At 38.4% G+C, this 27871-nt stretch overlaps 1 protein-coding gene across 1 annotated transcript; it reads left to right on the top strand.

The window, feature by feature from the left end:
* The first annotated feature begins 3566 nt into the window (after positions 1-3566).
* On the top strand, positions 3567-26694 carry DYNLT5 (dynein light chain Tctex-type family member 5). The gene is made up of 4 exons (XM_033115627.1): positions 3567-3682; positions 18938-19029; positions 25350-25474; positions 26322-26694. Exons 1-4 carry the CDS (start codon positions 3567-3569, stop codon positions 26523-26525), a joined length of 537 nt encoding a protein of 178 aa, XP_032971518.1. The 3' UTR covers positions 26526-26694.
* Positions 26695-27871: the final 1177 nt, after the last annotated feature.

Below are 27871 nucleotides of genomic sequence, written 5' to 3' on the forward strand. Positions count from 1 at the left end.
AACATTTGAATGTTATTTGCCTTATAAGTTAGAAAAAGTATGGAAATCATTTTTTTTGTAAATAGTGATTTTTACAAGTGTTTTTTTCCTTTATAATTTTCCCAACCACCCATTTCAGAAAATCCTGAATATGCAATTACTTATCATGGCACATTTCTGCAACTAGGGTTCCCATTTCAGAACAAAGTTTAATTACACGTGAGAACAAGATGAAATATCTGAGTAAGTGGTTATTTAAATGTGATTTTTTTTTTCCTGGAAAATAAATGAAAAACATAAAAATAAATTCAGTTGTGAATCTCTTTTTTTACCAGCCTCCTAAAATTTTACCCACATTTCTGGAAAACTTTATTGCATGTTTAGAGTGGACAAGGTGGGGAAAAGGTCTGGCACAGTTCAAGCGCTATGGAGTGGGACAAATCCCAGCTCTATAATTTAACTACAGACTTGAGCATGTTACTCAACTATTCTTCATTTCCTTATCTTTAAAACAATGGCGTTAATAATGCCCTCTTATCATAGGGACATTGAACAGATTAAATGAGATAATATTTATCAGTCACATAACCATTCTTACTAGTACATAGTAAATAGTCAATAAACAATCCTTTCCTATTCTTATTTTTCTGTGAATAAGGATTGAGATGGTCCAGAAAACTTGAATGCTCTTTCTCCAACACTGTCATAACCCTTGGGTTCTACTATTACCCCAAAAGTATTGCTATTGTCGCTAATGCTAATTACATCCAGGGACAAGTGCCAAGCTAGGTAAGTAGAAGCATTATCCTATGTCTCCTTCCAATGATTATCCACTACATGAGGATCTCTTCTGGGTTTGGTTTTGTTTGCTCTTAGTTGGCAGACGGGCTCCAGGATAGGACATGGGTAGATAGTTAGGAGTCTGTTAGTTAAGGAGGAAAGGGCCTGACCGTTATGTCAGGTAAGTCCTCAACCCCAAACAGCCTTCATGTCAAAGCTTCTTAAACATTAAGGGGCTCGGAGGAGTGGCCTGAAGGAGACGATTTGGTACTCGCAAGAGATAAGCCCGTTGGTCCCAGGGGCCCTGGGCATATAGTTCAATATCTTAGAATCTCAATTTGCTAAATCTGTAAAGGGAGAACAACCCTTTCTTGACAGAGTTGTTGAGAAGACTAAATAATGCTAAAACTGTTGCCAGTATCTGGTAAATTAAAGCTCTCGATAAATTACCCCTATTATCAACCATCTGTGTCTTGGAGGCGGGTGGTGGACAGCAGTGTCAGGGGTCCGAAAGGGAAGGGATTGCTTTACTTTCTCTTTGTGCCTCGGATTTCCTGTCCTAGGAAACCCCAGCATTTCCCGCTCCTGTCCCTGACATCTGCAGGCAAAGGAACTGGATGAGAACTCTTCGTGGCTGCATCTTGAGTTTCAGATATCCTCCTCACTATATATATAGGACAAACCGGTTCCCCTCCAGCTTGCGGCCACTCCCAGGCGCAGCCGGGTTCAGGGTGGCTCCCCCTGGACAGTGACTATGAGCTCCTTGACATCCTTAGGGCAGCTCAGAGGACCAGGGGCGGGCCTAGGGCTCTGTTTGAGGAGGTCACCCTGGAGACAGGCTGCAGAGTCCCGGGGGAGTGCCAGGGCTGCCGTGGGAAGAGGGAAGCCTGGGAGGCTGGAGCCTTGCCCCGCTCCGGTCCCTGCAGTGCACAAGCCGGAGGTCTGGGAGGCCCCCGCCAGCTGAGCCCGCACCTCCAGCCCAGCTGTAGGTAAGTGCGACCTTTGTGCAGCGCGCCTGGGCGGGAGCAGAGTAGAAAGACTACTGCAGGTTGGAGCACTGCAGGAACTAAGGAGGGAGGGCCCTGTGGTGAGAAATGGCCTGCCTGCCTTGGCCATGACCTCTCTGATGCCTTACTCCTCCTTCCCCCAATAAGAAAAAGTGGCCCCAAATTTGGGAACAGGAAGTGGGTCCTGGTCTTTGGACACCCGCTCACCTGGCTGGCCAGCCTGAGATCTGCTCCAGGGGCACAGAGTCCTAAGCAGTCTTCCTGAGGCCCGCCTGGCAAACTCCAGGCAGCTGCAACCCTTCCGGACCTCTGGGTTCCAACTCTGGCCTTTGGGGCAGCTTTGCAAACAGGTCAGCAGACCGAGGTCCCTCTGTGCTACTTTGGATCGGAACCTGTATGACCCCTTGAATCAGTCTCAGTGTGTCCTGTCCACACACTTGGACACATTCACACACTCACACTCATATACACAGATACACACACAGACACACTCATACACACAAGCACACACACACACACAGATGCTCACACACAGGGCCATACACACATTTAGTGCATAGACACATCACACACAAAGGTGCACACACACACTCCCAAAGGCACACACTCAGTCAGGTACACAAATAATCGCTCATTCACACAGAGGCACACACAGAGAGATGTTCACAGGTACCACACACACACACTTACGTTCATGTACATAGACACTCTCACTCATACAGCCTCACATACTCATGGGGACACACTCGTGCTCGCACACAGGCACACGCCCTCAGAGAGACACACTCAGAGGCACACCCTCTCACAGAGATGCTCACATGCACGTGCACACACTCACACAGAGGTACACACTCACACACACACACACACACACACACTAGCTCTGCCGTATTCGTGTGCCCTTCAGTACCCTTTGCCTCTCTCTGCCCTGACATTGATCACACTGGGGTTTTACAGCTGTGTTCCTGTCTGCAGCACCCATTCATCTGCCAGCTCCATGAAGACAGGGACTCCGTTTTAGTTCTGTGTTAGTGTCTACCAACAGAACCTCCTTGTTAGGGCTTTCAGACTTACAGATCATAAAAGAATTTAAATGAATGTCTACATTTGCATGGAGGCAAGAGGGCAGTAGAGTTATATACATAGTCTATGTTTGGGGAAGTCCATTTCTATTACCAGCTTTTTAACAAGCATTTGTGAGAAGGAGGTAGGTTTTCCAATAAATGACTTCGTTGAAAATTAAGTTCTGCTTGCTCTTTACAAAGTAAATCATGGTTGCTTGAAAAAAAAAATACCCTTTGGGGAAGACAATTAATTTTAATTTTTTTAAAGTAACAGCAATGACAACAAATAAAGTTTTACCAAGAATAAGTGGTGGGGGAGGGCAATAAAAATATTGCTTTCTGGTGTGGGATAATATCTTGCTTATACACATGGCTATCTTTTTTTGGACACTTTAACCTCTTCTGCAGTTAAGAATTTTTGTTGCAGTTTACTATCGGCTTATGTGAAGTAAGTATACTGATACATAAATAAAAGTTATCAGAGCTATCATATTTCCAGTTATGCTGACCAGAATAACAACATATGCTAAAAATCTTAGGAGTTTTCATATTTCCAGTTATACTGACCAGAATAACAACATATGTCAAAACTCTTAAGGAAATCCCACCTCCCCATTTAAAATAGGCAGAAAAAATATCTGTACCTTATTTAAAATGAATTTCCGTATCATACTAACTTAAATGTTTTTAGATCTTTCGTCTGCTATTTTACAAATGTTTTCTTCCAGAGGTTACGATGATGTCAGATGTTGCTAAAGACAGAACGGCCCATTCAGTGAAGAAAAAGGGGAGTGTGTCTCCTATAAGTTGTCATGAATTCAGACGGAGGGAACTTCATGGGCGCATCAAAGAGTGAGTAGTGAATATCTAATAACTTCAATTTAATTATTGAATAAACTGGTTCATAATGCTTATCAGGAGAAAAAAAGACATTTCCTTTGGGACATAAAGAGAGAAAAAATGGACAAGTACGAGGTTCGAGTCATCTTTTGGGGACACGTGTTTAAAAGAAAGAGAAAGAAAGGGAGAAAACATAAGTGATATGTTGATTCCAGCAGTATTTTTTACTACTTCAAAGACTGCCCCAAAACTTCCTCTTCTCAAAAGAAACACCCCATATGCAGTGTAGACCAGATACTTCTTACATGTCTCCTGAATTTCTCTCTTCAATATTACATAAATACATAGTTTTTGCATTTCTGTAACCAATATATACAAATATGATGCATTTAGCGTTATTTCACACAAATTGTATAATGTATCTTAGTAACTGTTGCTCATGTCCTTTTAAATGGCTGCATAATATTTTGTCAGTTTATAATTTTGGATTAGTTAACTATTCCCCAATTATTGGGCATTTTAAGTTTGTTTCCATGTTTTTTTTCTTTTTTACTATATAATATCTCTGCTTGTTTTCTTCCCAGAAATATAATTTGTGAGTCAAAGGGTAATAAGTATGGTTTTTTGGGGTTTTTTTGGCTCTTGCTGCATATTGCCTTTGCTCTCTTAAAGAGATGAATCAGTTTTTAATATTTTCATCGCGTTTCTTTTTGACTGCCTTTGGGAAGAAAAGAAAACAAATTATTCAATGCAGAGGCCAACTAACTTATATAATAAACTTTTTTTCTTAATAGTTTCCACAGGATGGAAGGATGTGGTATAGTAATCCCCGTGGTTGGGAAGCAGGAATTGATGTGTCCTATAGAACTGAGACCAGAACTGGAATATATTTACTTTAGAATTCTGAAACCAAATCTTCCTACTCTCCGAGTATATTAATGCACTTATTTAAAATTCCTCTTTCTACCCCTGGATATTTGTGGATTACAAGTACAATCTCTCTATTTTACAGATAGAAAATACAAAAGAGTAGCAATCCTAGCATGTAGAAGTAAAGCTGGGTGAATAATCTCTGTAACTTTTGCTTTTGACTCTAAGCCATTTTGGCTTCTATTTCTAGTATTTAAGTGTAAGAGTTCTTTTGAAAATTATTGTAAAACAGTTGTTAGCTTAAGTTAAACTCTTTTCAAGAAAAAATTGATAATAATAATCTGACATAAATCATGTTCCCATGATTTAAAAAGAAAACCTGCTCTCACCCAAATACTAAATTATCGTCTGTATTTACATAATTTTCATCTACCTCTTCCCTTTCATAGCAAATAAGAAAGTCATATAGAATCAGGACATGGCCAAATGTGAAGAATTAGAGATTGCTCTTTTTTTTACTGCTGAAGTACAAATACAGACTAAAAGTAACAATACAAAATAGTTTTATCAACACATTAGCATAGATTTTTCACTAACAAATACAGTTCAGTAATAATTATTTTGATATATTTGAAAGTAGAAATTTGGACTCTCAAACCAAACATTCAGAATGGGTCCTCTAGTTGTGCTTTTTTTTTTTTTTCTTAAATAGCAGATGAACACTTTCCCCCACCTTTGCAATGCAAAGGCCATTCAGGAGGCTGCCCCAACCCTAGCTCCTGAGTACTTTCCACTGTCTTAGATCAGACTGCACAGGTGATTCTCTTTCATGAAATCAGTCTGCAGCTAGTAGAAAATTTTGAAAGCGTAGAGGCTATCAAATGCAGGTATTGTTTTGAAATTGCATTGTTTAATGGAAAAGCATATACCTTTCATTTGAAAGTTATTGCAAAACAAATTTTTAATAGACCAATTTCAGTAGCATAAAATATATCCTGAAGTATACTAACGACCTAATACACTACCTCTCTTAATCTCCCCAGCATTAATTTTACTAGGTGGGCATCATTCTTACCATTTTACTGTGAAATAACTGAGGCTTACAAGTCAGATGTTGATTTAATGACTAGGATACAATCTTAAATCATGAGTATGGCAAATAGAGTCTACAAACATTTGTCTCCTTCTCAAGCACCATCTTTTCCACTATCTTGCCAGCATCTACTCTATGGCAACACTCAACTCCCATATTTACAATCCCTTCGTGTTCTGTCTTGCCTCCAGCCATTGCCTTGTGTTGCTTTCCCATGGGGTACGCTTATCCATAATACTCTTCTTACACTCTGGTTCCCTTCTCCTCCTCCTTCAGAATTTAGCTCCATCCTCATCTCTCCAAAGAGCTCTCTCTAACAACCCAACTACAACCACTTCCCCTTCTGGATGGGTTGGACGCTCTTCCTTTCTACTTCTGCGGCTTTCCCCTTCTACATATTATTGGGTTGGGCTGTTTTTTCTATCATTCTCTAATGAGAGTATGGACTTATTTGCCTTGATAGCAGTAAAGACACAGATGAGGAGGGCAAAGAAGAGTAGACTGTAGACCTACTCGGAAAGCAGCTTCTTGGGTATGCACAGATTCAACGCTGCAATCATGGATCCTGTGTGTACAGTCTTCTCCAGTAATAACTAATGCTTAATATTGTTCCCTGGGCATAATGGATATCCAAAATACCTTCTGAATTGTGAAATGAAGATTGAATTTATATACAATATGATTCTTATTAACTGTTTTTAGGGCTGGGTGTTTTTATTTAAATTATGTTTTCATTATAATGTGATTTTTCTGTTTTTAAAAAGAAACATTTTAGGCTGGATCTTACTATCTCAATATCATAACTGTCAGCAAGTTGGCATATTTCTTTCTACACATACCTATGTGGTTGCCATCATCACACTTCATCTGTGATTTTGAATTCTGTTTGTATTTCACTTAAATAATAATAGTAACAAGGGCTCAACATTTATTGAGCCCTCACTATGATCTCATTTAAGTCTCATAGAAGCTCTATAACAGAGGGTGGCAAACCATGGCCCAAGGGCCACATTCCACCTGCCAACTGTTTTTGTATTGTTCCCTAGCTAAGCATGGTGATTACATGGTTGGAAAAAAGTCAAAAGGAGAATAATTTTTTGTCATGTAAAAATTATAAGAAACTCAAATTTCAGTATCCAAAAATAAATTTTTATTGGAACACATCCATGCCTATTTATGTATGTATTGCCTCTGTCTGCTTCCACACTATAACTACAGAGTTGAGTAGTTGCGATAGAAACCAGAGGTCTCACAAAGTTTAAAAAAAAAAAAATTGCTATATGAAATTTTACAGAAATGTTTGCCAAACCCTGCTCTATGAGATAGATGCTATTATCATCTCCGTTTTACAAATGAAGAAACAGATGCTTCGAGAGGCTGAGCCTTCAAAGCCACAGAATTAAGAAGTGGCAAAATGGGCTTTTGTTTATAGTCAAGAATTCTCATTCTCTAAAAATTGGCTATCGAGGCGTAACTTGCATTAATGAAACTCTTCTATGTATTCACTAGAACCTTCTGGTCCGCATCCATGGGTAAGAGCAGGTATTTGCAATGACATCTTTCTTGTTGGAAGCTCAGCCTTTGGCGGCCTTCAAACAGTGTTTGAACAGATGTGCTACTCTCATGTTCTTTGAATGGAAATAGAAGCCTGAGGTTAAGTTACTTTCCAAAAGATAATGTGACATGATATCCATGCTTATTATGTCTGAGTCCAGTAGTTCAACTAGTAGGCTAGCCCTAAGGTCGGTGACTAAAGAGTTTCTCTTTTGCCTCAAAACAAAATTACACTAGTGTCATGTTATGAGAGCTTTGAAGGTAGATCCCACAGCTCTCTACTTGAACCCACTGGTGGCATCAAACACACTGTATTCTTTCACTTATTCATTTATTCAAGGTTTCTTGAGCTTCTACTGTGTGCAAATTAACGTGCTATATATTAGACAGATAAAGGTGACTTACTGTAGGGTTTTATTCTGGAGAAGTTCATTTTTCAAGTAAACTAAAAGCCACCTGGTAATTTTGTTTCTGCAAAAATGGAAAAAAATCGTATTTATTACTTCATTTGAAATAAATTTAATTGACCACCCAGTACATTCCAGGTACTATGCAGGGTGATGGACCACACACGAGTAATCCCTGCACTCATGGTTTATAATCTGGTAGGAAAGGCAGCGAACAGGTACTTTTAAATGTGATTAATGTATTCCATGATTCCTATGCTACTGTGAGCTGTTTATGTGCAGTTAAAAATGATGGTGCTTGGCCTGTTTCCTCATTTCGATAAGTTCTATTCCCATCTAAACCAAACTAAAGGCCCCAACAAGATCTGGATGAGATACAGCTTCCCTACCAGAGAGGCAGAAACTTAAGAAAACTGAAATGGCCATGTTCCAAAATGAAACCACAATAATAACTAATAGTATGTTGTACTTTTTCAACCGTTTCACATACAATATCCGTCTGATTCTTATAAAAACCCTGTGGGTTACGTAGAGAAGATACTTTTATTATCTCCATTTTTCTCGTTTATTATCTTATTTATCTCAGGAGCAGATTTGAGTGGAAAATATTCCTCATTTCATAGCACATTGTCATCGTCGATACGGGCGAGAGCCTCATGTTTACCTAATTGTCCCTCTTCTTCCCCATTCTCACTCCCACTCTCATCTTCTCATCTCCCAGTGGGTACCCACTCCAATACTACACATATTATAATGTACACATCTAAGTGCTTTTTCATATATATATATATATATATACACACACACACACACACACACACACATATATGGTACACAATGGTACCATATATATATGGAGAGAGAGAGAGGTATATATAGATATATAGATACATATTGTGTGTGTGTGTGTGTGTGTGTGTGTATGATGTTTTGACATCTTAAAAATCCTTTCCGGACGGGAGAACACTGCCTTCCCTTCCAGGTTGAGCGAATTCTTAAAGGTAGCCAAGGTTTCAGCAGGGAAGACGCCTTCTGTCTTTGATATGCAAACTAACAAACCCAGAGCAAGCAATCCTCTCTCTGCAGCCCTCAGCCTCACAACCCAGGAGACAGTTTCCTCCACCTTAATCAACCCAGAGCCAACTACCAGGCACCTAGGGGCCTCCCCTACAGTTTAGAGCTTGTAGAAATTATTCAGACCAGCCAGTCCTGAGCTGTTTCCCCCGCCTGGCTTTCCCTTTCCCTCCGAAACCCCAGTAAAGGCTCTAGCCCTGGCTCCTCCTTGCTCATGTCAGGCATCTTCATCACCCTGCTGTTTTTACACATGGCCCTACCTGGCAAGGCATGTCTCTTGTCTCTGGAACTTATTAGTATAATGTTTAACTGAGTCCCTCTAGTCTCGTTTTCTGGCCACACCTGACTGACCATCTCATGAAAGAATGCCGCATAAGTACTTATCAAAGAGATGCGTTTTTGACTTACATAAATGGTGTTGTGCTATAGATTTCATTTTGTTTTCTCAATCTCATATATCTTATTCAACGTGTTTATTTTCTATATTTGCTTATGGAACTATGGATATCTATCTCGTTGCTTCTTACTGCTGCATAGTAGTCCTTGATATACATCCATCACTTATGTTCTTATCTGTACCCTCGGGATGAACACCCAGAGTAGTGTTCACTCCTTGCCAAGGTACGCAGTGCCATAGGGAACATTTTTGCACATAATCCTCCATTGGCATCTTTGTGAAAACTGCCCTGGGAATGTTGGATTTTTTTGATAGGCTGTGTTGGGAGAAAACTGGCTCAGTCTATGAAGGAAAATGAAGCTGCATTCTTACCTCACACCATTTGCATAGTAGACTCCAGATGGAGGGCTGAAATGTGGGAAGCTGTAAAGCTCATAGAAGAAAGTATAGGAGAATATCTTTGTGTTCTACGGGAAGGGAAGAGTTCTTAAATAAGATGCCAGCATGAAAAAGCAGGTAAAGGCATTCACGTTAAGGAAGCTTTGAATTGGAAAAATAATCTATAAATGAAAGTGCTTAACACAATAACATATCAATGTTTCTCAAATCAATCTACAAGGTCAATATATCTCAATCAAAATTCATTTGTACTTTTTGAGAAAGTCAACAAACAATTTTAAAATTTATAAATAAGGAAAGAATTCTGAGTAATTAAGTTAGCTTTGCAGAGTGAGCATAGAGGAAGGATTTTCCCTATCGGATATTAAGACTACCACAAATTTATGGTAAGTAAAAATGATAACTAATGCAGGAATAGACAAATAGATCAATGGTATACACAGAAATTTCAGAAGTAGACCCATGAATATATGGAAGCATAATGTATAAAAAACAGTGGGGAAATGTTGGATGTTTTTGATAGGCTGTGTTGGGAGAAAACTGGCTCACTCTATGTAGGAAAATGAAGCCGCATTCTTACCTCACACCATTTGCATAGGAGACTCCAGATGGAGGGCTGAAATGTGGGAAGCTGTAAAGCTCATAGAAGAAAGTATAGGAGAATATCTTTGTGTTCTACGGGAAGGGAAGAGTTCTTAAATAAGGTCCCAGCATGGAAAAGCAAAACCATAAACCAAAAAAAAAAAAAAAAACCTTGATAAATATGATTACAATAAAACTTAGCATTTCTGTTCAACAGAGAATACACTGTTAGACACAATTAATAAGCCAGTGGAAGATATTTTTTTTAATTACGCACATTAACAGTAAAAAATGAAAACCATTTTTTAAATAGTCAAAGGAAATAAATAGCAATTTACAGAAGCAAAGTCTAAATGGTTAAGCAGAATTAAGAGATGCTTGAACTCACTTGGAATGAGGAAAATGGAAATTAAAACAAGGTACCAGTTTGCACCGATTCAAATGGCAAAACATAGGAAGAGAGAATAATACCAAATGTTGGCAAGGCAAGTGAGAATAAAAACTGATATAGTCATTTAGTAAAGAAATCTAACAGTATTTAGAAAATATAGGTTTGTGCACGTCCTATTATCTCCATACATTAAGGAAACTGAGGCTTGGTATGGTAAAATGATTATCACATGTCCCAGATGATAGCTAATAATCCGTGATTCTCTAACTCTAGAATTTAGAGACATCACAAAAGTGTTTGTATTGTTATAAACTGAATTGTGTGCCTCTCCCAACTCCCCCCAAATTTATATGTTGAAGTCCTATTCTTCAGTACTTCAGAATATGATCTAATTTGGAAATAGGGTCTTTAAAGAGATCATTAAGTTTAAACGAGTTCATATGGGTGGATTCTAATCCAATATGAATGATGTTCTTATAAGAAAAGGAAACTTGGACACAGACATGTACAGAGGGAGACAAGGTAAAGAGACAGAGGGAGGAGACTGCCCCCTGCAAACCAAGGAGAGGGGCCTGGAACAGATCCTTCCCTGACAGCTGTCTCAAGGAACCAGCCCAGCCAACACCCTTGTTCTCGGACTTCTGGCCACCAGAACTGTGAGACGATAAATGTCTGTTGTCTAAGCCACCCAGTCTGTGGTACTTTGTGATGGCAGCCCGAGCTCACTAACGTCGCATTTCTAAAGGAGTGAGTGGAATAGCAGCAGCATGGTCAGGGAGCAGAATGGAGTGAGTGGCTCACAGGCCTGCTCTGTGGTGCAGACTAGCTGGGGTCAAGTTCCAGCCTGAGTACCAATAAACTGCTGATCTTGCATAAATTATTAAGCCCTCTTTATACAATGGGATAAAAGCAGGAATTGTCATTTCTAGATGTGGTGAGAATTTATTAAAACAATACACGGAAACACCTGAAATGTACAGAGCAAGTACAGTGTTAACTATTGTTATTACATAGAACTTTGGAATCAAACGAGGCCTGAGATTGCATCTCAGATCTGCTGCTTCACTAGCGACTATCTAATATCATTTGAGTCTTAATATAGCATCGATACAATGAGAATAATAATGACTTCATCATGGAGTCATTGTGTTTAGTCGTTGGACAAATGTTTGTTGCCTATGTTATAGGCATTGTGTTAGGTGCTACAGATACAGTGGTGAACAAAACAGGCTATCCCTGAACGTGTGATACTGCTCTTGTCAAAATCATAATGGCTTTCACGTTGCTGACCTAGTGGTGAGTCCTCGCCTTACTTGCCCACTCAACATTTGACACTGTCGACCATTCCTTTCTGGAAACACTTTCTGGACTTGGCTTCTGGACATACATTTCGTATTTTCCTTTTTCCTGACTGGTCCTTCTTCCTCAGACTTCTTCACCAGTCCATCTTTTTCTCCCCAGTTTCTTAATGTAGGAGTACCTCAGGGAGCAGTCCTTTGTCTTGTTCTCCTCTTGTCCTCCACTTGTCCCCTCAGGAATCTCCTCCACTCTAGTGACTGAGACATGGTGTTATGCCCCCAAATGTATGTCTTCAGACCACGCATCTCTCCCAAACCTCAGGCTTATTTATCTGCCTATTGACCTTTCACTTCAAGACCTACTAGACATCTCAAACTCAACATTCTCAGAACGTAACTGTTTATCTAACTACCCTCCTTCCTGTTTATCAAGAAATTCTATCAGATCAACTTTATAAATACGTCCAGAACCCAACTACTTAACGCTACCCACACCTGCTGCCATCTTGGTCTGAACCACTGTATTAGTCAGCTCGAGTTGCCATAACAAAATACCATAGATTGAGTAGCTTAAACAATAGGAATTTGTTTTCTCACCATTCTGGAGGCTGGAAATCTGAAATCAGGATGCCAGCATGGTCAGAATACCTCTTCCTGGCTTGCGTATGGCCGCCTTTTCACTGTGCCCTAACGTGGCAGAGAGAAAGCCCTGCTGTCTCTTCATTTTTTATTAGGACCCCAGTTCTATCTGCTCAGGGCTTTACTTTTATGACCTTATTTAAGATTAATCACTCCTTAAAGGCCACATCTCCAATCTAGTCAGTCACATGAGGGGTTTAGCTTCAACATATGAATTTTGGGTAGATACTATTTAGTCCCTAGCAGTTACTGTCCTCTCTAAACTGGATTACCATTAAAGCTTTCGAACTGGCCACCCTGTTGTAACCCATGCCAACCTGCAGTCTACTCTCAACACCACGGTTAGAGTGATCGTTGTAAAATATAAAGTGGATCTTGCTATTCCTGTGCTCAAACTTCTCTATAGGCTCCCGCTTTATCAGAGTAAAAGACAAAGCTCTACATGATCTAGTTACCCGACACCTTTGTAACCTCATCCTTTTCCAGCCTCCTGTTTGCTCCCTCTATTTCAGCAACGCTAGCCATTCTTTATGCATTTCTTCAAATATACAAGGCAACCTCCTGTCTCAAAGCCTGTGCATGTGCTTCTCTCTCCCTGACACATTCTTCCCTCAGACATTCACAGGGCTCATTTCTTCACCTTCAATTCTTTGCTCATGGAGGCCTGTCTTCACCATTCTATTTAATATTGCAAACAGCACCTTCTTCCTCCTCTACTTCCACACTCTCTTAATGAAGCTCTCCTTTTCTCTGTGGCATGTATTATTTTCTAATATAATATATAATTTATTTGTTTAGTCTATGGTCTGTCTCTTCTCACTCAGTTCCATGAGTGCAAGATCTTAGTTTGTGTTTTTCATTATTATATCCGAAGGACCTGGAAGAGTGCCTGACATATAGCAGTCACTCAATAAATATGTTTTGATAGTTGACTAATTATTACATCATACTAATTCCTGAACAAGCAAGTTCTTTTCTCACAAATAGGTTAGGTTCACAGGTTCAATATTTGTTAAGTCCCAGGTAAACAAGGGCTTTCATCTTGCAGACGGAAGATGCATTTACAGCAAACGAACAAGAGCTCCATTCAAATGTTTTAAACAAGATATCCTTTTACCTCCTTGCTGAAACATTCCGTGTGCATCTAATAACAACAACAAAAGAACATTTTCATTTGTGTTGAAATTCTGTTGAGATAGACCACACTCCTCCTTGATCTCCGTAGCTCGGTAGAAGTAATTATGGCATCCACACTCTCAGCCTCACCTCTCTGATAATTGCCAGGGGTAATGCAACATTGAGACTATGGGTTCATCCAGGAGCTGCAAGAGAAGTTTCGTCAGCTGCCTCTGACCTTAACCCCACCATATCTTGGATGAACATTAGCTCAATGGACTTCAGCCAGTAACTCCAATTTTCCATCCATACATTAAAGTTGTTCTATTTTGTTAATTGCCTTTCCTGGATTATCTTCAATCACCACAGAGCCAGACTTTTCACAGGTTGAATGGTTCGTTCTTTATCCTTCAGAATCATTCTTCCTCTTGAAAATTATTCCACAACAACACACATCATGTCATTTTCTCTCCTCTTTCCTTTCTGAAAATATATCTTGACTTTTGTTCCCATTATAATCTTCCTGTTACTAGCAATATGGGGCTAATAACGCAAATAAAATATCACAAAACTACATATAATACCGGCAAACTTGCTATAAACTAAATGGCCACAAAACTAAATTACCTTACCAGACAACTCTCACCTTTTAGTGATGGGGGAAGAGTTGGTATGCTGTTAAGCCTAACATACATAAAAACATCTAGAATTTTTGAGGTGCAAAGTTCCCAAATGAATTTCTATACATATTTTATCTTGTTTTCTACATCTTGTTTCTGGAGCACAGGGACTCTTAAGTTTTCTTTGTAGTACCAGTACTTTCCTCTTTGCCTGCCACATTGTGGGCAATAAAGATTTGTAGAAAGAATGAAGAAAGAAACAAACAAAAATAGTGTGCAAATTTTATACCCTGAAGCCTTCTTTTCTCTGTGCGCTCTGAAATGTCTCCACTGGGAGGCAGCATATAACTTTAATAACATATTAAGGGCTGGGAGAGTTATGCTTAAATGATACCATTCAAAATATGGTAGTTCCAAGCATTTCATGGCGACAGATAGAAGAAAGAGATGATATTCTGACCTTCCGAATCTACTAAATTAATGGCTCCAGGGCTGGTTATGCATTCAAATATTATCTCTTATTGAAGCTTCAAAACATCTAATAATGGCAGTGAAAACGTCTGGAAATGAATTCGCAATGATAATTAGATGGTATTGTGGCTGGTGAGATCTAATTGAAATTATTGTTTTTATCTCTAACAGTCATAACAATAACATATGCCTTGAATTTATTCTGTGTACTTCAAAGAATGGTCAGCAAGCCAATCTGCAAGATGTTTTCAAGAAAGAATAAATATGTTCAAACTCCTCAGCTATTTATTTTTTATTTTTTGTCTCTTTTCTGCATAATCAGAACATAGGCTGTTGGATTAGCATGGGACGTTTCCAGTGTCAATCGGGTACAATATAGAAGGGTTATTTTTGTTATTGGGGGACCAATTTTATGCAGCTGTTATTTCACCCAGGTCAATTCAAAGTCTGTCCTCAGCCATAGCACATATGATTCCAAGTATTAGCTGAAATTTGCATCGGATTACAAATTGTTACTCATTTCTCTATAATAATATTAGTTGATTTGTTCAGTGTTTTTACCAGTAGTTTATGCCAGATTTTCCATTTTCCTGCATTTACTTTCGATCTACTTCCCATCTTAAAACTTTACGATTCTCTTGTACACATTTTGCCAATTGAAATGTTTCCTTCACAAATGCCAAGAAGCTGATGAGAAAAAACATCGACAGCAAGAATGTGTTTCACATTTAAAAAAAATAAATCAACTACAACATTCTCTTTGCAATGAGATTATGTATCTAGAAGAGGTAGTATTATAAACTAGGGAAAGTCTGGTTATAGACAATTGAAATTCATCTACTTGCAATATTGTGACATATATCAAATAAATTTATTTTGCTGTGTATACAGAGCTAGTAATTAAAATAAATTTTCTCTTTGAGCACCTCACATTTTTATCTTTAAAATTTTCCAAGGGCTTGAGTAAAGTTGTTTATCAATAGAAAATACATATAAGTTTTTCTAAGTCAGTATTGTGAACTGATATTGGTAATTCCCAATTTTCAAATATAAGATCTCTTTTATTTTTAAAAATTTACCAAGTTTATATTCTGGTTTAATGTTATTTGCCCAGAATGCAATTATTTTAAAAATATTTTATGTTTTCCTTTTGTCTTTTTTGAAGGAATAAATCTCTTATTTTTCTGTTCACCTTGTTCTTCTCTTTTCTGTCTCCCTTTTTTCAACCCACCTCATTCTAGTGTTGGAACTATCAAATCTCAATTTCAAAAAATACCATGAACAGAGTGTTTTTAAAAGTATAATTTTTCATGAATTTATAGTCTTGGTTTATATATAGTCAGCCTTCCAGAAATCAATACAGAAATCAATATATTAACCAAATATTTTCCTTCTGCGTGACAAGGGATTCCAGGTTTCGAGCAAAATATCTGAGACCCCAGAGCCCTATCTCCTCCATAAAACTAACTATAAGTTTTGTGCCCTGTTAACTTGCAGGATCCCACTTTCAAGAAACAAACTCTGTATCAGTTAGAATTTGTATCAGTTATAGCTAATACTTTATATTATAATAATTTTTTAAAAAAACAGTGGCTTAAACAAAGCAGAAATATATTTTTCTGTTACATAAGCAGTCTGGAGGGAAGCAGTTCAGAGACCTACTTGTCTGTCTTTCTGATCTGTTATCCATAAGATCATCTCAAGACCCAAGATAGCTGCTGAGCTCTTGCCATCATATCCACATCCAGTCATCAAGGAGGGCATAAACAGGCTCCTCTTGGATGAATTATTTCTTTTAAGGCAGCTCTCTTAGAATTTCCACCCAAAATTTCCACTTACATTTTATTATCTTACAAGCCACATGGCCCCAATAGCACCAAAGGAATCCAAGAATTTGTCTTTAATTTGTAGAGAAATATTCCCAAAACCACAGTTCTGTTACCAAGGAAGAAGGCAAGAACAAAACTGGAAAGCAAATGCCAGTCCCTGCCACAATGATCATTATAGTTTTCTTTATAATAGTGGAAGAATGGAAACAACCTAAATGGCCTGAAGAATAAATGGTTAAATAAAATGCAGTGTGTTCAGATATTAAATACTGTCTTGATATTTAAAATGTTGATGTAGAGTACTATTTTTGACATACAAAGTTACCTACAATACATTTCTGAGTGGGGAAAAAAAACCAGCATTTATAATGTGATCCCATATGTAAAATTATGTCTGAAAAGATTGTTTTTTTATTGTAAACAATGGCTAGATAACCACCAGGGTTAGTAATTTTTTGTGTAATTTTACTTTGTTTTTTATACTTTTCTATGTGTTTTGAACTTTTTTCAATGACCATACACTTTTTACATAATTACTGTGGAAATGAAAAGACACTGAACTAAATCACCTTCAGTAAATCAAAACAGTCCTTCCGCAAAACTTTCCATTTGTACACCAACCTTCAGCCAGTGGGGTTCTTTAAGCTGCCCTTGTGACACTTCCCAATTTCATACTGATAATATTATAAACTGCACTAAATATCAATTTTTTAGTAACATGACAATAACAAAGAAATAGTGAGGACTGTTTGTAAAAATCCTTGTTTGCTTGGTTGTCTTAAACTTCTAACTTCTGCTAATTTGAGCTTTGTACCAACTCTTCTTTTTTCTATAAGTTTTTAATATGGTATGCAGTAGAAAAGAAATAGGGTCTTTATTAATACTTCCTTATGTTTGTGCAAGCAAGTTTTAATTGCAGTAATTAATTTTTTCAGGCAGTCATTGCCCTTATTTTCATTTTTTCAGATATGATCATATGTGAGACTTTGTCACTAAGAAGTAAATAAATAAGATATTTGAAATCTGAGACTGTCGTTCCTATATGTATGACAATAAGCCCTTTGTTTCATTCCTTATATCTCTGAAATGGGTGAAATAAAGACTCTTTTACTTACTTGAAAGGGTATTGTGAAGGTAAGAGGAGATCACTGATGGAAAATGTTTTGCAAAGTTAAAAGTAGCATTTATAATATTGGGACAGGCTTGCTTATCTTAGAACCAAGGGGCTTATGCCACGTTGGGTTTTCTAAGCCAAAGCTGTTGTCTTTGGTACTGCCCACAACACCTGCAACCTATGTGGTCAAACAGGTTGGATGTTACTTCAAAGGGCAGCAGAAAATTGAGGACAGCAGGTGTTACAAGAATGAAGACTAAGTCACTAATCCAGAAATCCATCGTGAAAAAGCAGCCATAATTTCTTGCATCATGTTCTTGGGCTGAGTGGGTAAACCTTAAAATTTATTGTGGAAATTGTGTTGTATTAAATGATTTTTAAAAATAGATTACCCATGATTTTCTTTAAATATCACTTTACAAGAAGCTCACTAATTCTACACAGCTGAGAGCTAAGAATTTTAAACTCATTACAGACAAAAAAAATCCCAAAAGATTAAGAAAAAATATCTCTTTGTCATTTAATTAAAGCAAAAACATAGCCTGCTTATAAAAGTGATCACTCTGAAAATGAACACACACACACACACACACACTATTATATCATTTCCTCTGAAATGACATCTGGCTTAACCTCCATTTTCACAGGTGTAGAGAATTGGGGGTATCACATGGTGAGACTGCCATTAATGACAGTTTAATTTCCTCTGATTAAGTTGAATTAAGTAGTGCTGGACGGACAGTAGGAGCTCCTCTAGTTTGGGTCTCCTGTTCAGCACCTGGATAAACTAATATCGCCTTGGTTACCAATCCAAAACCTTTTCTTAACGTTGAAAAGAGTGGTTGATGCTCATTGATTTATGATACTTCGGGTGAATTGTGGTTTCTCTCACCATATAGATTAGTTTCATTTTTCTTTGTTCTTACTAACAGAATTTGTGAGGTACATATAATAGTAAACTCTTTATAACCCCTATGTATATAGAGAGCTGTTTCCTAACATTTTAAGCTTTCTCATATATCCCCCAGTCCCTTTTGTGAGCTTTGTCAGCTTTGAGGAAAGCCTTTGCATCTGTGGTAGAGACTCAATTGGCAATGGATGTTTGAAATATGTATTCTGTTACCCCTCACACAGAACCAACCCATGAACACTTTCTTGATAATCAGATGCCCCTAGCACTACTCTGGGCTTTATCCACTATACTGAGACCTGCTCCAAGAAACTTCTTACACCTTAATGTTTCCATCTTTCAAATGTTGCAGACTTTAAATATGTCACTGGGATATTTATATGGGACTTGCTTGAAATTTTCTTAGAGGAAATTGTGCCTTTGTAACATTTTTGCTGAAGGCAACATTGTGCTTTGTTATTATTGTAATAACCATTGAAATTTGTTTTCTGCCTTGCTTTCAGCTGTTTGAGTACCGTGTCTTATATGGATGAACCTAGCCTGCGCGATGATGCCTCTCGCCGTACAGTACAAATGGAAAACACCTATCAGCTAGGTGTGTTATTTCATCATTCCTATTTTAAACTTCTAATTTTTGTGAATGATAGTTACTTAAAATAATACCTGATAACATGGCATTATCTTCATTGCGAGCACAATATATGGGATCTGAATTAACTGAGTGACGTGATGCTTCTTTAATTTCTTCCTCTAAAAAATGGGAATAACACCCATTGTGTACTTTTATTTATCAGTGTTTCCTAAATACGAAGCAATTCACTGGATAGCACTGATACGTATTTTGTTTTACTGAATTAAGAAGTTTGCTGAGGAGGAAAGAGATCCAAGATGGCAGAGTAGATAAACACTGTGTCTGCTTTCTTCCAAGAACACATTAAATTTATAACTAAATTATAGAACAATCAACCTGGGGAACCATCTGAAGTCTGGCTGAACAGAAGTTTTAGAACTGAGGATATTAGTAATAAGCCACATCAAGACTGGTGGGAAGGGTGGAGACCCGAAACGGCTAGCTCCAAACCTCTGCCTGGCAGTTGAGAACCAGAAGGGATATATTGGCCACGGAGGTTCCTCCTGGAGGAGTGAGAGACTCGAGCCCCACACCAGCCTTCCCAGCCCAGAGTACTGGTGCTGGGAAGAGGAGCCCAACAACATCTGGCTGTGAAAAATAGTGGGGATTCTGACCATCCAGTTTGGACGGAAGGCTGCAGGAAACCGAGACAACCTCTTAAACAGCCCATGCACAGACTCTCTCTTTCACGGACACTCACCTTGGGCTCCAGCGAAGGGACACAGGGGGCATCGGAGTGAGGGCTGGAGGACAGGGGGCCGTTTTTCCTGTGAGGGGGCCTCCTCCCTTGCAGCCAGCAGGTGGGTGCCACGCCATCTTTCCTGTGTTGAGCCCTCCCCCACAGGCTAAATCTGAATCTGATTGGTCTGGCAAGCTCCACCCAGCTGACTCACTGAGAACCTGCCCTACCTAACATCCCCAACACCAACGGCACTTTCTCTGCAAGCAGCCAGCCCTGCCCACATTGCACTCTTTTTTGGAAAACTTACCTGAATCCACAGGGCCCAGGTGGGCAGCGATTGGTCTTGGTGTGCTCTGAGATTTTTGCTGGATAGTTCCAGGTTCAGCACTGACACCAGACCAGAATCTACATTAACCCTTTTGCCGTGATGGTCAGATATATCCTAATGAATATTTCCATCTGCTGACTGCAGATGAGAACTTCCAGAAAGGGAGTTTAGGAAAGCAGATGTACATTTTTCTATATTTTTGTGTTTTTCAAGAATAAATGACAATAGGAAATTTTTATACATAAAAATGTCATTTACATACAAAGCAGTTCAAATTGTTATTTTTAAATGCATAAAATAGTCAAAATATCAACTTTTTGTGTGTGTGGATTTCTGACACATTTTGGAAAAAAAACTTGAAATCAATTAAGACAGCAGAAGAGTTAACACAGTGACCACAACTCTTCCCACTCTAGTGACTCCCTAAGACGCTGCCTCGCCCAACTTGCTTACCACTTGAGGCTTTATCAGTGGCTGAACATTAAGGGAGCCAGCAGGTGGCAGCAGGCTACATGGTGTCCTGGCTTTTTGTTGAGCTACCCTAGGCCCAATACTGGTGACAGACATCCTTAGTTCACAGTGTGGCCTCTCCCAACCACCTCCAGGTTTAGCACAGGTAGTGAACAACCATGGATCACTTTGTAGTTCCTACCAGGTAGTGCCTGGCTGCTCACAGGCAGTGGGTAACCTGGGCCTGCACCAGAGCCCCTCCCAAGAGGTCCCAGAACCAACATACCTGGAGGTGCCTTCAGACTACAGCAGAGCACCACCCAATTAGCCCCGCATGTGGCACACCCAAAGGGCAGTTGCAACAGGCACCAGCACCTACAGGGGTGAACCCCATTCAGTGGGGTAACCCTTCTGCACAGCAGCCCATAAGCTGTGGATGTGGCCAAACCCCACAGCAAGTCAGCCTAAGGGTCAATCCCATCCACTCATGTTCCAATAGCAATCAAGGCTTGACTATAACAGGATGGCACACACACAACCACACAAGGGACACTCCTGGAGCACCCAGAGCAGGTGACCAGGGAGACTGTGCCAGGGCCCCATAGGGCACTTACTATGTAAGGCCACTTGGCAGAGACTGGGAGGCATAGCAGATCTACCTAATAGATAGAAACAAACACAGAGAGCCAGCCAAATTCAGAAACAAAGAAATATGTCCCAAATTAAAGAACAGGCGAAAAATCCAGAAAAAGAACTGAGTGAAATGGAGGCAAGTAACCTACCAGATACAGAGTTCAAAACAATGGTTATAAGGATGCTCAAGGAACTTAGTGAGAACTTCAACAAAGAAATAGCAAGCATAAAAAAGGACATAGAAACTGTAAAAAAAAGAACCAGTCAGAAGTGAAGAATACAATAACTGAAATGAAGAATGCAGTAGAAGGAATCACCAGACAACTAGATGAAGCAGGGGATCGCATCAGCGATTTGGAAGACCAGAAAGGATAAAACACCCAATCAGGACAGGGAAAAAAAAAAAAAGATGAAGACAGTTCAAGAGACCTCTGGGACAACATGGAGCGTACCAACATTTGCACCATAGGGGTACCAGCAGGAGAAGAGAGAAAGCAAAGGATTGAGAACCTATTTGAAGAAATAATGACTGAAAACTTTTTTAACCTGGTGAAGGAAATAGACACACAAGTCCAGAAAGCTCAGAGAGTCCCAAACAACATGAACCCAAACAGGCCCACATCAAAACACATTATATTAGGTTGGTGCAAAAGTCATTGCGGTTTTTGCAATTATTTTTAACCTTTTAAACCGCAATGACTTTTGCACCAACCTAATGATTAAAACGGCAAAGGTCAAAGACAGAGAATCCTAAAAGCAGCAAAAGAAAAGCAACTAGTAGCTTATAAGAGAGCTCCCATAAAGTTGTCAGTTGATTTCTCAAAAAAACTGCAGGCCAGAATGGACGGGCACAAAATATTCAATATGATAAAAAGCAAAATCTATAACCAAGACTACTCTACACACAAGGCTAACATTTAAAATCAAAAGATAGATACAGAGCTTCCCAGACAAGATAAAGCTAAAGGAGTTCATCACCACCAAACCGGTATTACATGGAATATTAGAGGGACTTCTTTAAGATGGAAAAAAAGATCAAAATTATGAGTAATAAAATAGCAATAGCTACACATCTATCAGCAATTACTTTCAATGTTAATGGATTAAATGCTCCAATCAAAAGACATTTGAGGGCTGAATGGACAAGAAAACAAAAACCTTACTTTGCTGCCTACAAGAGAATCACTTCAGATCAAAAGACACATGGAGGTGGAAAGTAAAAGGACTGAAAAAGATATTTCATGAAAATGAACACCAAAAAAGGCTGGGGTGGTAATACTTACAGCAGATAAAATAGGCTTTAAAACAAAGGCTACAACAAGAGACAAAGAAGGACCCAATAATCCCACTTCTGAATATTTACCTGAAAAAACCCAAAATGCTACTTTGAGGAGTCATGTGCATCCATATGTTCACTCCAGCATTGTTTACGATGGCTAAGACGTGGAGACAGCCAGGGTGTCGTCAATGGAAGAATGGATAAAGAAGAGGTGGTACATATATACAATGAAATATTGCTCAGCCATGGAAAGGAACGGGTTCTTGCCATCCGTGATGGTATGGGTTGACCTGGAGAGTACTGTGCTGAGTGTAGTGTCAGACAGGGAAAGACGCAATGTGATTTTGCTTATATGTAGAATCTAAAGAACAAAATAAACAAACAAAATAGAAAGAAACTCATAGATACAGAAAATATTTTGATGGTTGCCAAATGGGAGGGGGATTGGGAGTGTGGGTGAAAAAATGGGAACGGATTAAGAAGTACAAATTGGTTGTTACACAGTAGTCATTGGTATGTAAGGTATGTAGCATATAGCATAAGGAATACAGTGAATAATGTTGTAATAACTATGTATGGTGTCAGATGGGTACTAGATTTGTTTGGGTGATAGATGGGAGGGATATGGAGTCAGGGTAAAAAAGGTGAAGGGATTAAAAGTACAAATTGGTAGTTACAAAATAGTCGTGGGGATGTAAACTAAAGCATAGGAAATATAGTCAGTGTATGGCAATAACTATGTAGAGTGCCAGGTGGGTACTAGACTAGTCAGAAGGATCATTTCTTAAATTATATAAATATCTAACCATCTTGCTGTACACCTGAAATTAAGATAAAATAATATTGAATGTAAAATTTAAAAAAGTTCATTGAGCATTTTTGGGTTATCTTGTGGAGTTATTTTATATGTACTTGAGTTAAATGAAAGAGATATGCATTAAAATTGTATCCAACAAAACCCACCAATGCCGTTGATAGGTGGAGAAAAAAGCCTTCAAGGCAAAGGCAAATGATTTCTGGTCCCCTGTTGACAGAGATGTTTATCCCTTCACACGGAGGTTTTAGATATTTGAAAACAAAGATCTTTGCACCTGTCCCTATACTCCCAGGTGAGGTCCACAGTGAATATCTTTTCCCATTCATGTTTCCTCATAGACCTACTTGTTGTCTCTAAATGTGTACCTGCCCGCTATTATCCGAATCCATTTATAATTACTGCTATATAGAAATTCCACAGAGATTTACCAATGACCAAAGGAAGACTCTATGGGCCAGAGTGGTTTCATCTGTGCTAGTTAACCTCAAGAAAATTATAGACCATCAGAATATCCCATTAGGCCTTGTAGCGTTTTCTACAGTAATCCCCAAGACTATATGGATTACAAGGCTCCATAATTAGTCAGTCTACTGGTATTTTCACAGTGCTATGGTAGACAACTAATATTCCTGCCATCCAATATATTTTTATACGTCTTCTGGTAACCTTACCTACTTTCCTTTGGAGAAGCCCCACCACTGCTTTCATTACCACTTGGGTCTCCACAACATTCTGCTGAAGCTGATACTAGTCTCAGAGATGTAACCGGGACTGATTCTGTGATAGCATAAAACACTATGATTGGTCAAACCAATCAAAGCCTTGATATTCAATTCAGAAAATGTTGTTTGAGCTATTGAAGAAGCAAGATCTGGCCCTGAAACCTGAAAGAGTCTAGGAGCTAATGGCAGCTTTTGCCATCTTGCCCTCACATGAACCCCGAGACCAACAGAGAACTAAATCCTAATGTCATCGTTTGTGTCCTAAATCCAAAGTGCTCTTAGATTTTTCAGTTAGGAAAGCTGAGTTTGGGTTCGATTTCCCCCCACTTACAACTAAAAGATCTGTAGCCATTCGGTACATATGACTTTGGGCTCTGTGTGCTGAAAAGGTATGAATCAGATTCACACTAGAGATTTATTGGAAGATTATATAAGGTGATAAATACGAAATGCTTATCACAGTGTAAGATATGTAGAAAATACTCAGTAAAAGTGGCCATGATCTGTACTATGATTATCTATCAATGTTGAATTCTACTTGAATTCAGAAATCATACATTAAACATTTCTTATGCCTTTAACATTGTATTAGACTCTGAAAGGTTATAATCTGATCTAGCGTCATATTTCACTGGGGAGAAAGGCAGGTATGCCTCAGCTGTCAGGTGGATTAGGAGTCAGGATAGCAGTGGGGTCCCAGTGCATGGGGAGGAATACAGAGAAGAGAGGGATGATTTGTACCTGAGGAGAGGAGGAAGGCTACCTGGAGAACAAGATGTTTGAGCTGACCTTGAAACATGAGTGGATATTTCTCAGATGAACAAGATGGGGAAGGGTGTTCCATTTAAAAACAAGAGCAATTGCAAATGTACAAGCATCCTTTAAAGAGAGATGAGTCCATAAGATGGAGCAGCATCCGTGTAGAGAACTGTGATGGTGGGAGAAGGGGCTATAGGTTGGATAAGAGCTGAACATTAGACCTTGCTGAGGGGCATAGCACGACACAGTGAGATCTGATAGACTGGAGGGGGAGGTAGACTGGAGGGGGAGAAATAGTAGTTAGGGGACCAGTGAAAAAGATGTTGAAACTTTGAAGTAAGTCGTTAATAGTGAGAACTGGGAAAGAGGATGCTTTCTACGTCAAACCTCAATGGTATTGAGAAGGTAGTCTGGTAAAAGGATGAATCCATTGTCTTCTTATCCTCTGCCAGAGAACCTGACTGGAAGTTTAGTTAGGACTACTTTTTTCCTTTAATAGAGGCCACTCGGGAGAGCAAGTGTCTCTCCATGTTTCAGTATTCTTCGTTAGCCTGTGCAGTGGGTGGATATGACTTGAAATGATTTCTTAGAAAGAAATTTGTCTATATTTTCAGGTCCTACCAAACATTTTCCTGTGTTCATTGTCAATCATATTCTGAAAGATGTGTTAACTAGCTATCTACAAGAAGAACAATATGAACCAGAGCTCTGCAGACAGATGACTAAAACAATTTCTGAGGTAATGTGCGATTTGCCCAAAGTGTTAACTCTAAGTAGGGTATTTGCTGAAAGCACAATTCCCTAAATTTGATGAAGGCAGTTAATTTTCAGTAGCAGTACAAATGCTTATTTATATTTTACTTAATTAAAATATTTATTAGGTCATATTCTCTGTGTGTGTGTAAAAAAAGCCTTTGTCTAAAACAATCATTATATGCATCATTTGCATGTATTTTGTTTTAAACATATATAAAACTGCCCCATTTATTTAAAAAAAAATTTATTGAAAAAGATAAAACATTTTAAAATCATTTTGTCTTCCCCAAGGCAGCTTTAACTGCCATCAAATACAGACAGTGTGGCCTTTAAATACATTTCTATTTTTACCAGCTAAAGTGCTGGCACTCCATCAGGTTTCCTCTACTTTCTTTTTTATAACAAAGTCTTTACTAAAGATTCACGATTAGTCATATTACAGGAGACTGTAGATGTATGGTCCCTTAATTAGACATGAACAAAATGGTAGCGCTCTAATGCCAACATTCTTTGAAGGGAAGCCATCTTAACATAGATTTTCAAAGAATGTAATAAATCCATTAAATTCTGTTTTCTGGATTACAGCTTTTCCATGTGCTTTAGCAAATGTAGATTTATTGCTGGTGCTATCATTTGGTCTTTAAATGTCTATCTCATGAGGATAGTGCTTGGAGGAAATCATAGTTATGGTTCTGCAACAATTACTGAAGGTATCTACAATGCATCATGCCATTTTCTTAATTTAAATCCACCATATTTGTAACAAAGATTAAGACTCTTAAGTTTCAATGTGGCTAAGTGGGAACTTTTCTTTTCCTTTTAATTTCTAGGTTATTAAAGCCCAGGTCAAGGACCTGATGATTCCACGGTATAAGCTAATTGTGATTGTTCACATTGGACAACTGAATAGTCAGAGCATACTTATTGGAAGTAGATGCCTCTGGAATCCCAAAAGTGATACATTTTCATCTTATGTTTTCAGAAATTCTTCCCTCTTTGCTCTTGCAAATGTCTATGCAGTTTACTTTGAGTGATTGAAAATGAGAAATCTAGTACTTACTGTTTTTAAATCAAGAAATAGGCTGTATCTATGTACACAAAAGTTTTATTGCCTAAAACCTTGAGAAGGAAACATCAGTATTCAAACAACTGGAAGTTGGGGGCCTTTTTCATACTCTTGTAAAGATTGAGGGAGGGAAGGGTGGCATAGGAAAAGAATCTTGTTTATTCCAAGAAGGAACTAAGTCTTAGTTCTTTTGGATTTTTTGTTCATACACATAGATTCTTATTAAGTATTACTTTTCATACTAATTATTTTAATTACCCTCTAATTAGAGAGTTAGAATTTCCTGCATTCTTTTTAATGAAGAAAAGTTTCAAAAAAAATATGGCTCTATACCCTGACCAATAAATGACAGTAGAATATTCAACATGGTATACACAAATGATAAATGTTAATATGTCTCAGTGCTGCATATAAAAGAATACTGGCTTTCATTTTGTACTTAATAAATTGAGCAGCATTCATTAACTGCAATTATTGTTACATGTACCTGACAGTTGAAACTGCTGAGGTAGAATTAATGATTTCATAACAATTATCATAGTCCCACAGGGCTTCTAGCTAAAACTAGAAGCTCTTGTGGGTTGCCTGCACTTTATAATATTGTGGGAGAACTGAATGTTGGCTCTTCAATAATGGAAACTATAACATGAACAAAGGCTTTTTAGGGCACTGAAGTAAACGCTATGATATTAAATATACATGAGGCTTAATAGTAAATGTATCTGTAACACATAAAATCATGTCTTGGAAAGAGACACTGCTTTTAAATATACACTGCCTGATGTGACATTGAATAGGTTTTCCTAGGCTAACAAATTTTTACACAAAATATATAGCTGGCAGCTTAACAAATAAAACATGTGTATTTACTGTTTTGTTCCTATGAATTTAGTACTAAAGTGACCCAGTGAGGTTTTGAATGGATGGCACTAAAATTTACAGGGCTGAAATAGCTTATTATTCTGCTGGTTAATGCAGCTTGCACCATGGATCATTTATTTTTATGGAGCTTTCAGCCCTTTGTGTGTATGTAAAATGATGCCGTGGCATTGTTCTTGGATAGTAAGTGGACTGCCTAGAGGACATTTGTTAAAGGTCAAAGACAAATTGTACGCATATGGAGAAAATTAGCAATGCTATAGTCCTAAGGAAAAAATGATGTGTAATTCATACCAAAAAGAATTTAACAAGTGGGAAAACAGTCAGTGCTTTATAGTTTTAAAATGTATTGATGTCTTATTTTTCCCCAAAACGATGTCTAGAAAAAAAAAAGTACACTTTTTAAGTTCCTTTCCTTCTGTTTGTTCTAGCTTT

The sequence above is a fragment of the Rhinolophus ferrumequinum genome, chromosome 9 (genome assembly GCF_004115265.2).
Source record: "Rhinolophus ferrumequinum isolate MPI-CBG mRhiFer1 chromosome 9, mRhiFer1_v1.p, whole genome shotgun sequence".
NCBI classification, from domain to species: Eukaryota; Metazoa; Chordata; class Mammalia; order Chiroptera; family Rhinolophidae; genus Rhinolophus; species Rhinolophus ferrumequinum.